The sequence below is a fragment of the Tyto alba genome, unplaced genomic scaffold (assembly GCF_018691265.1).
Source record: "Tyto alba isolate M040663 unplaced genomic scaffold, T.alba_DEE_v4.0 Super-Scaffold_7, whole genome shotgun sequence".
Classification (NCBI taxonomy): domain Eukaryota; kingdom Metazoa; phylum Chordata; class Aves; order Strigiformes; family Tytonidae; genus Tyto; species Tyto alba.
This window is the reverse complement of record NW_024881328.1, coordinates 15,693,218-15,705,580: the sequence shown is the minus strand read 5'-3', so window position 1 is coordinate 15,705,580 and position 12,363 is coordinate 15,693,218. Positions and strand designations below refer to the sequence as shown.

The 12,363-nt window shown below is 37.8% G+C and overlaps 1 protein-coding gene across 1 annotated transcript in view; it reads right to left on the bottom strand.

Annotated features, from left to right (window-relative positions):
• The window catches only part of CNTNAP5 (contactin associated protein family member 5), a 286,970-nt gene that overhangs the window by 204,490 nt on the left and 70,117 nt on the right, over nucleotides 1-12,363 (bottom strand). The window contains exons 2-3 of the mRNA XM_042784303.1: nucleotides 10,593-10,703; nucleotides 4,738-4,931 (exon numbers count right to left, since the gene is read on the bottom strand). Coding sequence (XP_042640237.1) covers nucleotides 4,738-4,931; nucleotides 10,593-10,703 — 305 coding nt within the window. The remainder of the gene's footprint in view (nucleotides 1-4,737; nucleotides 4,932-10,592; nucleotides 10,704-12,363) is intronic.

Here is a 12,363-nt window from a genome sequence, read left to right as displayed (position 1 = left end):
TGACCACCTCTTAAATTAGGATGAGAACAGCTTTCTGAAACAAACAGCAATAAAGTAGGTAAATGTCTAGCCCTTTATACACAAAAAAATTAAACAAGAAATCTTAAAAAGCTCTAAGTCCTGGGGGACATAGAGAGCACTAAAACATGTCCAAAAGACAGAGGGGAAAAAAAGCTCTGAAGTTAATGCCTAGGAGGGGGGGATGCATTTCTCACTCAACCATCTGAGATTTCTGAAGTGGTTCATTTTCCACAATAACCTAGATTTTAACCCCTGTACTTCCTGTGGATGAGAGGTAACCTGATAACTTGCCACCTTGCCCTGATGTGGGAGACTCCTACCTTGAATCCTGCTTTGTCAGACCACCTTGTCCACCCCAAAAACAAATGGGAGAATGCGCTTGCTCTGGCTGGGGTAGAGTTAATTTTCTTCATGGTAACTAGTATGGGGCTATGTTTTGGATTTGTGCTGGAAAGAGTATTGGTAGTACAGGGATGTTTTTGTTACTGCTGAGCAGTGCTCACACACCGCCCCCACTAGTGAGAGGGTGGGGGGTGCACAAGAATTTGGGAGGGGACACTGCCAGGACACCTGACCCCAACTAACCAAAGGGATATTCCATACCATTTGATGTCATGTTCAGCATATAAACTGGGGGGAAGAGTTGACCCAGGGGCTGCTGCTCAGGGACTCGCTATGCATCTGTTGGTTGGTGGTGAACAATTGTTTTCATTTGCATCACTTGTTTTTCTTGTGTTTTACTTCTCTCTCTTTGTTATTTTCCTTTTTGTTACAATTTATTAGTAGTACAATTTATTACAATTTATTAGTATTTTTATTTTATTTTATTTCAGTTATTATTAAACTGTTCTTATCTCAACCGATGAGTTTTCTCCTTTTTACCCTTCCAATTCTCTTCCACCCATCCTGCTGGGGGGGAGCAAGCTGCTCTGTGGTGCTTAGTTGCCATCTGGGGTTAAAACCATGACAGTCCAGGTGTTCAGGAGCTTTACCTTGTTCCAGTGCAGTCTCTATCAGTCCATGACAAATGGTAGGATTGTGTTTCCAGGCCTGAGGCAGTCAATTCCAGGTGTACTGGATACCCCTCTACATGAAAGCAAACTGTGGCCTATGCTCTGCTGTCAGATGGACCAAGAAAAACGCATTGGAGACATTTATTGTTGCATACTATTTGGCACCCTTTGACTCCACTTCATATTGGAGTTCTAGCATGTCTGGTATGGCAATGCTCAGCAGCAATGTGACTTAATTCAGGCCTTGATAGTCCAACTGTTAACCTCCACTTTCCATTAGATTTTTTTGCACTGGCCATATGGGACTATTAAAGCGAAGAAGTAGAATTGTCTCCATGAGATGGTACACAAAGTACAGTAATGGCTTCAGTATAGAGCCCAAATACCAGATTAATCTCAAGATCAGTGTTTTAATAACAAATCTCCCAGACAAAACATCACTAATCACTACAGAACACAGCAAACTGCAAACAAGCCAACACCAATCTTTATCATGTGCAGCAAAAAAAAAAGAGCATGGCGCAGATCAGATATACTAACATCGAGAACAGATGAATCAATACTGTGACCCACAACTGTTAACAGATATAAATCCCTTCTAATACACTCTGGTCAATCTGTTATTATCTCAAACCTGTTGAGCCCCATGTTGGGTGCCAAAAATGGCTGTCATGGTTTAAACCCAGCCAGCAACTAAGCACCACACAGCTGCTCGCTCACTCTCCCATCCCAGCAGGATGGAGGGAAGAGAATTGAAGGGCAAAAATGAGAAAACTCATGGGTTAAGATAAGATCAGATTAATAATTGAAATAAAATAAAAATACTAAATAAATTGTAATGAAAAGGAATGGTGTGAGAAGCAGAAAAGTCCTTGACTCTGTGTAAGCACTGCTCACCAATAATGAAAACATCCCTGAATTATCAACACTGTTTCCAGCACAAATCCGAAACATAGCCCCATACCAGCTACTATGAAGAAAATTAACTCTACCCCAGCTAAAACCAGCACAGATACAGATTCCTAAATTTGAAATTACCATTCTTGTGACAGGTTGGCACAGTGTACACTGTCACAGATTGTGACAGTGGAGGATGCCCTGGGGTGCTGCTTTCCTATCCCTGTGAAACGGTTCCCTCCACTGTCTTCCCTTAAGTCAAGGGTGATGGTTCCTTCCTAGAAGTGTGCAGTGCAGAACTTCCCTTACAGCTATTTAACCACCAGGTGTTCAGGACAAGCACCATGTTGTGTTTGTGCTCATTTCATCTAAAGGTCTCTGACTTTTATAGAAAAACTTTCAACATACAGCTGGACAGCACACTTCTATTTTTCTTCCTAGTTAGAAAAAAAAGCCTAAGAAAAGGCTTACTGCCAATAAAAAAGAAACACTGCAAAATTTGAAATGATAATTCTATACATGCTTATGAAAGCCTGTTTGGCTTTCCTCTTTTTGCTCTGAATGGCTCTCAACATCTAATTTAATTCATTGAAACAAATCCAAAAGCACCAGGAAAAGAGAATCAACTTTATATTTAGTTAGAATAAAAGCTATACAGAAGGAATTATTGATCTTCATTAATTCCACAGGCAGGCATACAAGCTCCTAGGTGTTAATGAGACTTGCCAGTTTAGGTGGACAGTAGTCTAATGAAACGTTAAATGAGCCCACTTCAGATTTCCACTATCAGATACTTCCAACAGCAAAGTTTGGTGATGTATCCTAACAATCCCTTCAAGCCCTCTGCCTGGGGATGTGGCGCAGATTGTTCTTTTGGTTTGGAATTATGTTACTAGCTCACATGGTCAGTGTGACTTGTAGAAACTGTGAGGGGAAAAATATATAAATCCTTCCCCAGTGTTATCTTTTCCACATCCAAATTCTATTCTGTTTTTCCTCAGTTATATACAAAACTATCCTGCGTAGTCTGTGGCAGTTTCTATTAGAAAAGCATACAAAAAGTACCCCTCTAGAAACCAAGCTTCCAGATTTACTGAAGCTTTAGAACTTGTGTCAGGGTCTGATCTGAATCAACTTCATGCCTGATTACTTAGTAAAACAAGAGAGTTCAGGTTCTTCATAAATCCTAATTCACTGTTAAATGCCTGCTAGGCTTGTTCTTATTCTTGTGCGGTATATTAGGTGCCAGATCAGAAACTCACAAAATTGGATCCTTAGGGCATGAAGATTTTCTATGGTAAATTCTACGTGTTGTCTGTTCAAGTTTCCCTTTAAGAAGAAAAATTTACAAAAGAAAATAAAAGCTCAAGGGTTTCAAAAAAGGAAAGGACTGAAAAGTTAGACATGTAATAAAAAATTAATTTGTCTTAATATAAAACTTTAACACGGCACATAATATTTTCAGAGAGAGAAGCACTTAATGACACCAAGTCTGTAAAAATATCTCAGTTCTGGATTTGAGTCCAAAAGGTGGAGGTCGAGAGCCAGGTTAAATGATCACTATATCCAGCCTAGAATTAAATTCCACTGTTTTTAAACATTTTAATATATATATATATATAAGTATCTGGAGCAAAGACAGCCTAATATAACTTTATAAGTGATAGGTGAAGCAGAGCCATACTTCACAACTTTATGACTATCTTTGGGCCAAAGTTGCCTTTCTAAAGGAAGAAGGATTTAATTATCTTTCCTTAAATCAAACCATGATAAAACAAAGACAATGGCAATGCAGTGGATTTTAAAACCACAGAAGTTAACCTGCCTGTACATTCATCGCCACTGCCTGCAACATACTCATGAAAAAAATAAGCAGTCCTTCTCCCTTATTTCTGCTGCACCACAATTCTCCTCATTCACAGTCATTATTTTCTGGAAGTAAAATCTGCTTCTGTGATGCACCATTTCATGAAGGGGTTAACCAAAGAAAAATTTAAGACAAAACCAAAAGTCTATTTGGTCACCCTTAAAATGTTCCCTTTTATTATCATGAAGATTGTGTTTCATTTACCACCATATATTGTCATGCTACCAGGGCTACTGATCGTCAGAACTACAGAATATAGTACACAGAGGATGATACCATTTGTTAACAATTCACGTTTTTCATATGAAAAGAAGACTTTTAAACTTCTCCATCTACACCTGAGGTGGCACCACTACTGCAAACAGTCTTACTGACAGCACCTGCCATGGCCACACATTGAACTTAGGACACAGCAAGCATCAAGTCTGCACTAAAATTTTAGGAAAAGCCTTGAGCACTTTTAGTGTATCTGCTAAATCATCCCACAACTCATGCTGCAGCTCCAGCCTTCTCCAGCCAAGGAGCAATTTACCACCCACCTCCCCCAGCATGAGCCCTGTTGTTCTGGCCAGCAAGCGTGCATGAGACACAGAGTTAATTTCCATATTTCCTGAAGAAAGTATGTAGGTGATTATCCCCATTTACCCTGTTGTGCCTGAATCCAAGCCAACCATGCACAGAAGCATACAGGTCATTTTGAGTGCTCTGAGCATCCTCATAGTCTGAAAAACAGTGTAGTCCTGAGGGCCTAAACTTGTATTACACAGACAGCCGGTGACATAAGCCATTTAGATCAAAACACCCCGTAGAGTCACTCAAGTCAGCACTCTCACCATTACAGCTCTTCTCTGATCTGAAACTGAAGACGATTCTCCAAATGCTAAAATGAGTCTGAACCAGAAAGATCTGGGGCCAAAGGCATCTGCAATTCAGACCTACCCAGATGGTGTCGTCTTGTCTGTACTGTTTCCAGTTGCGGCCGGTGTCGCTGAACATCAGCGTATAGCTCGTTACCCAGTCTGAACTCCCGTACCTGCCCTGGGTAGCGACCGCGACAATCTCCACTCTGTCTCCCAGATCAACCTGGAGCCACTGCTGCTCATCTGAGTCTAGCGGGGACCAGCCACCAGCTCCTGAAAGAGATTGGATAAAGATAATTTAGATGACAGTGACAGCCCAAGAAATTACACTTGAGAAAGAAGCATGTTATTATTTCAGATCATCGTAGAGAAGTCTACTTCCTGAACACACAGCTGTTTGTTCATATTTTTGTATTAGGAAATATGCCACATGAAGTGAGCTTCCTTAAAGTTTTCTTAATTAACTTAAAATTCATAAGGAATTTTGAATTTCCAAGAAATTTTAATGAAATTTATTCTATCAGTTGGACAAATGTCAGTGAAGTTGGCATATCCTCATTCACAAAAAAAATACCGTATCTATCCCGTCCTCTCATGTTTGTGCAACTGCAGGAATGCTGATTTCTAAATTCTAATTTGCTTTAATGTTTGGGGTTTTTTTGCTATATTTTGAAAGACATGCAAAAATGTTAGTTATCTTGATTTGAGACCTCGTAAGTATTTGAAAGAATGGTTAAATTACAGGTTGTAAAAGCCCCTCAAGATAATACATTGTAAAGCTACAGACCATTTGATTGAACAAATAAAAGGACTGCCTTCACACTGGAAAGTAGCCTCTTCCTTACACAAGATGCTTGTTAAGTGAACGTGTACTTTATCTTAAACAAAGGAACAAGCAAGACCTTTATAAAGACAAACACAAGTTTTGAACTATACATTTCCACAATCCACATCTCCATTCAGGAATTAAGATTTCAGAAGTCACAATCACATAGAAGCTGATAGCTTTTAAGTCCCATTTGTCCTTTAAAAGTAGAGAGATGTGATATCCCTTGAATTCTTTTAGGGGTTAAACAGATCCCTGGTGACGCCAAGCCAAAGAAAAACAGAACTGCAACCACTGCTGGAATTTCACCAATTCACTCACTACAATAAATATAAGCTTATGGTTAAAAGGCAAATCCTGCCAGACTAGAATACATTATTTTACGTTCTTTTGTTTTCTTTTAACCCCCTAAATTATAGGCTATGTTTATTTTCTTTTAACTTGTTTCTACTTGCACACATTTATTATCTGTATACACCCAGCATCCACTTCAGCCTTACAAGTAAGTGAATAATGCAGCTATGAAGAACACAGAAGCCATTAACAAAGTATCCAAAGTAGAAAATTTTCAGGCTGTCACTGCTTTTTGCAACCTACCATCTTGTTTGTTTTGCCATTATTAGTGAAGTTTACAAAAGCACTTCTTTGTGATTACAGTGAACACAGTCATACTGTTAAGAAAAGGGGGAAATAGAGTTGTCTTTCTACAACATGAACAGCAACAACTAGATGAAGGAGGATCACTTATAACAAGTAATCTATTTGATGAGTTTCCCAAGTAAAAAAAAAAGAAAGAAAAAAAAATATTTTTTTCTTTTTCTCTTCTAATTTATACATAAATTCTTAAGCCAACCTTACTACCACAGGGGCTTTCCACTGGTTTGTTAAATATTGTAACTATCATCTACTCTGTATAGTTTATACTCTCTCCCTTCTGCTGCTAGAAGTGGCAGAAAGGTGATATGCTTTCCACAAAAGTATTTGGCTTTACTATGCACTTCTATTTCCCAGTTTAAGCGTGGCACAACAGGCTTATACTTTCGAAGTCAGTCAAACAAATGATAAACACTGAATGGAAATTCAGGAGATCTGTGGTGAGTTTGAGCTCTCAAATCGCAGATTACATGGCATCTCTGAACTGCATCTCTCTTTACATGAGCACATTTGTCTGTTGGGAATGTCAGTCTTTAGATATAAGCACTGCATGACACAGCAGTGACACCTGCTCATCACATCACCTCTCCAGAAGCTGGGCTTGCAAGGGGGATGTTATCGGTTACAGACCATGTCTTTACAGAACAGCAGTAACTTCATATACCTTTTCCCATGGGGAAAAAAAACACTGTATTTCCCTCTCCCAAACCTTCTACTGTTACCGTTTCCACAGATGGACAGTAATTCTACTGACTTGTAAGAATGGCAGTTAAAATCCCTGTAACAGCAAAGCTGAATTGGCTGTGTGACTGAGGGCAAAACTAAAGCTTTTTCCATTGGGCCTCTCTCACTTCTGCTAGTAAAGCAAACACGTACCTTCTGCTTACTTTTGTTGGTATCCCAAATCTTCAAATACTGCTATGAGCGCCAAAAAGCAATAAATGTTCTTTTTCCTCCATATTTGCTCTGTTATACAGAGCAGGTGGCACAAGGGATACTGGCATCTTTTTCCAACACAATCCGTGTTTGCACATTTCTTTTATGCAAATCATTCCTTATGGTGTGTCAACACTCCACCCCATACTTTTTACAGTAAGTAGCAAAAAAGCACATCCAAAGTATAGCAACTCTTTTACAGCCATTTTTTCCTTTACCTGCCAGTGATGCTCGCCTTGGGGAACGTTTGCCATGGCAGGCCCAAGACAAGAAACAAGAACATAGGATGTGAAGGCTCTAATAGGCAACAACAAGGGCTACTGAAGACACAATATTTACAGGACCAACTCCTTTGAACAGGTACAAGCATAACCCTGACACCATTTTCCTGCAGTTGGGCACAAGGAGATTGAAAAGGACCATATACCTTTTATTAATAGTGTGGCACAAATATAAAACAATGTGGCTCTGATTACCTACTAGATCTGGTTTGGGTTTGGTTTTTATTTGTTTTTGTTTTTGTTTTTTTTTAAATAATCTGTAAAGTACTAATGTATGAAGATGCCACACTGCCTTTCTCACAAGAAAACAAGAGAGAGAGGATACTCAATAAAGTCAACACATTTGGCACTTTACAACATCATGTCTGAGGGGCATAAAATTTCCCCATTCTTCCCACCAGGTTCCCACTGGCATTGACAGGATTCTGAGCATTGCACTACACCATCATTCCTCACAGTTCTCACATTTCATATTTTCTGTGGATCATTCTAAGGGAGAGGTTCGACATGCTATAGAGAAAATGTCCGAGTGGAGAAACAGTACCACAGAAATCTGATATACTGCTCAAATTCTCCATGGCAACAAATCATAATGCTAGAACTATGAGGAGAACAAAGATCAAATGGTTTCTCAGTTGGAGATCCATATGACTCCAAGAAATACGATCAAATACTATTTTTTCTTTTTCAGACCATTTGTACATTTTGCCGTTATTGTTCCAAAATTTGCATTTAAGCTCAGTGTTATGCAGTCAGTGCTCCTCGATGTTCCACAGGGCTGCTCAGGATGCCCATACTTATTTGTAGTTTATTAATATGAAACAGAGGCAATGCTTGTGTTTCCACCCAACAGTGCCTTACAAACAGCTCAAATGGATTTATATTGTGCTACAAACTCTTGGAGTTCCTGCTACAACTACATACTTTCCTGCTAAAAAATTTTACTTTAATGCCCAGATCAAACACTTCCTTGCCATAAAATATTTTTTTTTACATTATATATATTTTATATTCTCATACATAATTGCCTATACTGACTACTCAGGCTGAGAGCTAACAGAGAACTGAAAAAGCTTAGTTGATACAGTCATATTGTAGCAATTTTCTTATTTTTTTTCATTATTTGTTTACAAAAAAGACGATTAAGCCCTCTCATGGGTAAGTAATATATTTCACACCTCAAAATCTTATTTATCAGAATTATACTAGCTTCTATATTATTACCAATACAGATCTACCAGCATTTTAATTGAGTGCTTTCAGCAGTTCATACAATGTTTTACTCATGGGTAGTTTGTGTGTGGTTTTTTTTTTTTTTTTTAATGATACATTTTACTGCTGCAGGCCTTTTTTTAAACAACAGCCTTTTAGTTATTGTTATCTATTACTGAATCAACTTGATGAATTACTACTTTCTATTGATGTAGGTCTGGATTGTATTTTATAAATTCATCTTCACCTGCTGCATTCGTATTTACATTAACAAATATATTTATCTGGCTTTCTATCTGAAGGCACTGTTACTTGCTGCACTGTCATATCAATTACAAACAAAGCTAAGCAAACTCATCAAAATATTCCAGCATTATTAGAAAACCATGGCCCAGTCCTTGTTAGTGAATATTATTTCTTTTAAAGATATCTACTGTTTGCATTCAAGTGCCAACCACTGAAGGTTCCTTCAGCCATCATCTACCACTGCTTGCTCCTCCAACCCAATACGAAGTATCTATATGAATTATGCTGGGACTACATCTGCACATTTGTACATAAGTCTGTGCCACGAAAGAAGCATGCAAGGCAGAATTTAGCTTCTAGGTCCCTGTGTTTGGCTTAGCTTATCAGCTATCACATAAGGCTTCAAAACATAAAATAAAAGATAATGAAAGAAGTTCCTTGCTTAGGGATCAGTTTCAATATTCTGTCTTCCTGTTCCCATGATTTGTGCCACAGTACAGCATGGATCTTACTGATGTGATGCTGTATACCTAAAAAAAAATAGAATATCTTACCTCCTACTACATGACAAAACTACTCTAGCAGACCTAAATAAGACCTGTTTCATTTTCTACCCTTAAATTGTAATCATAGTCCATTTATTTTAGATATTGTTAATTTATTGTCACTTTAAAATACAGTAAAACCAGAGTTTGACTTGCAATAACATTGACTTTGAATCTCCTCCTCTCTTCTGCAGATAAAATTAGTCATCAGAGCCATTTGAAAAATCACATCAGCACATCCGTTCACTGCCCCAGCTACCAGTTGGAGACAAGGACAGGGCAAACTCAAATGTCATGCTTAATGTTTACAACTTTACTTATGTTGAGCAACTACCATATGACCTTTATCTTACCGAGGAACTCTGGTTCAGGAGTTTAAATATGATATAGTAACTCCCATCTAACACTTCTCTAATGACCTAGCAATATCTTGTCATTAGTGCCAAGCATCTAAGAGAGAGCCCTTTATTGTGTTTCTATAGATTCATCAAATGATGTTTGATTAAAACAGACATTTCAGAGATTGTTTAAGTTTGAAAATTCTAATTTCCTTTCAATTAAAATATCTTTTCTAGTAGTATACTTTCTCATGTTTCTTATAATGAAAATCATACATAATGTGATTAATACAGGGCTTTCCTCTTTTAGAGGCTCTAACTTGGGAATAAGATGGAAGCCAACAACCAAAATTTGCAACACGGTGTCAAAAGATGTCCTAGATACTGCCAACTTCTCTTTTCTGGTACCAAGTTTGATCCTAATGGTTTCATCTTGTGTGTGAACTCATTATCTGGGCCTCAGACATTCTTCATTGCAAATGTCTGAAAAGTTTTTCATTTATTTTCACTGTTTCTGCAGAGTTCTGTAATCACTGAATTCTACTGGAACTTTAATATCTAGTTGCTACTAGCTTTAAGAAACACCTACATTTTAGAATAGGGCCTCAAGTCTAATCACCTTTAAGCTCTAAATATTATTGTAGCTCTTCAAAAGCAAAAAGATTATCTGAACTTCCTTCAGGATGTTTCTACAAGAGAAGTAGAGAGCTTAAAATTTAATAGAAGTTTTCTATAATAAAGGAAGGAATTGTTCCTAACTAAAGCTCTCACAGAAACATAAAATAATGGTTCTATTCAACTTGGCTCTGAATGCACTGCATACAAACAGCATAAAAGTTATTCTATGTAATTGTGACTAAAAAGAATAGTTTAGGCATTTCATACTGCAACCTTACCATCTCGCCTGTTGAGCTTTGCAAAGCTGGGACTGTGAGTACTGAAGAACTCAGAGGAACTGGTAAGGGCTGCTGAAGGTAAAGGAGATACCAATGCATCATCACAATTATCTAAAAAAAAAAAAAAGAAAAAAACAAAACATACAGAGGTCATCACATGAGGAACAAATATGTCAACTTGTGCTATCTAGAGGTGGTGGGTTTTTTCTAGTTACTAGACAGAGAGTGGAGAAAGAGCACACTTGTGTTTGAATTCATGTTCAAGACTGAAATTTACCCTCCAGAATGAGTCTCGTGGGATGGCATCTGGATGGAAGCTATTGTTAAGACACTGAATACTTGAAAATATGGAAATTATTTTATTTTCAGTTAATGAAATCTGATTATCGACCCTCCAGTTAAAGAGGGTAATGACTCTCTTTGCAAAAGCTACTGAATAAATGTTGTAATGCCCTGGCAGACTTTAGAGAACACCCCAGGTATTGTGATCAGTAAAGTCTGTCCACAGAGCAGATACATGACGTAGGAGTTACAACTTCATACTTCTGCATGGAAGTGACACACAGGGATATGCCACCTGGCCTTTTGCAACATGTAAAAGCATGTCCCATGCTTCACAAGAGTCCTGCACTGCACCATGATTACAAATCCTGAATACTTCCTTCATTTATTCCCCAAGCTTGCACACATATACACAAATTAGTTTGGTTCGTTCAAATGAGTAGTCTATTATGTCTTTCCCCTATTACTTTCACATTCTCATCTGAGGACAGATGGGCTAGGCTAACACTCAAGTTGAATTTTTGAGCCCATAATGTTTGAACAAGGATTGAATTAGGTAAAGTAAGTTTGCTCATTACAATGTTGTCACATACACACTCAAGAACATAGTGTGTGGTTTCAGTAGGGAATAATAATAATAATAATAATAATGATAATATAACCCTCTCATTTTTAATTGAATCTCCCATGGAGCAAATGTGGATCTAATTACTGGAAAAGTCCTGCAGGTTAGCAGGGTCTCAGGCACCACAGTGTTCTCACAGTCACAAAGTAAATGTTTAATTTGCAAAGGCGGGGAGTGGGGAACAGGGAGGAGGTAATGCATTAATGACATTTCAGGGCAGGTCTGCAAAAGACAAAGAATAAACACAAAAATTTTTTTATAGATATGACAACAAATTTACACTATTCCAAAACTGGGTGATACTTTTCCTATAATGAACCATATTACACTAAAATATTTATCATCGCTTTCTTCAATGACTCTCTAGAACAGCCCAGATACTTTTGTAATCAAAATCCAGCTCTATATGAAAAATCAGTGTAATCAATATAATCCATATCGGTGCATTGACTGATGGATCTCAAAAAGCAAACTTAACTACAAAATCCTTTCCACCTTTTCATTTACCATCAACAAAAAGGCTTAACAAGATCTGCAAGTTAGATAAAATAAGGACAAGCAAGCCACTTATGTTTTGACTATGAGAATAATTAGCCAACAAAAGTTATTCAGATCCTGAGCAGATTCTTTATCACTTACAGCCTTTGAGTCTTAAAGAGAACTTCTGACTGAAATGTAGAAAGGTCTGTGGAGTGCTGTGCCCCCTGGTATGTCATGAAGTCAGGCCATTATTGTTCTGTCTGGACTTAAAAAAAAAAAATTAAAAATGATGCTCTTAAATTCACTGTCACTTGTGACCTGAACAGAGATTTAAACAAAGATCTCAAATGGTAAGTATGTTGGGGCACCAAACTCACCCAAACT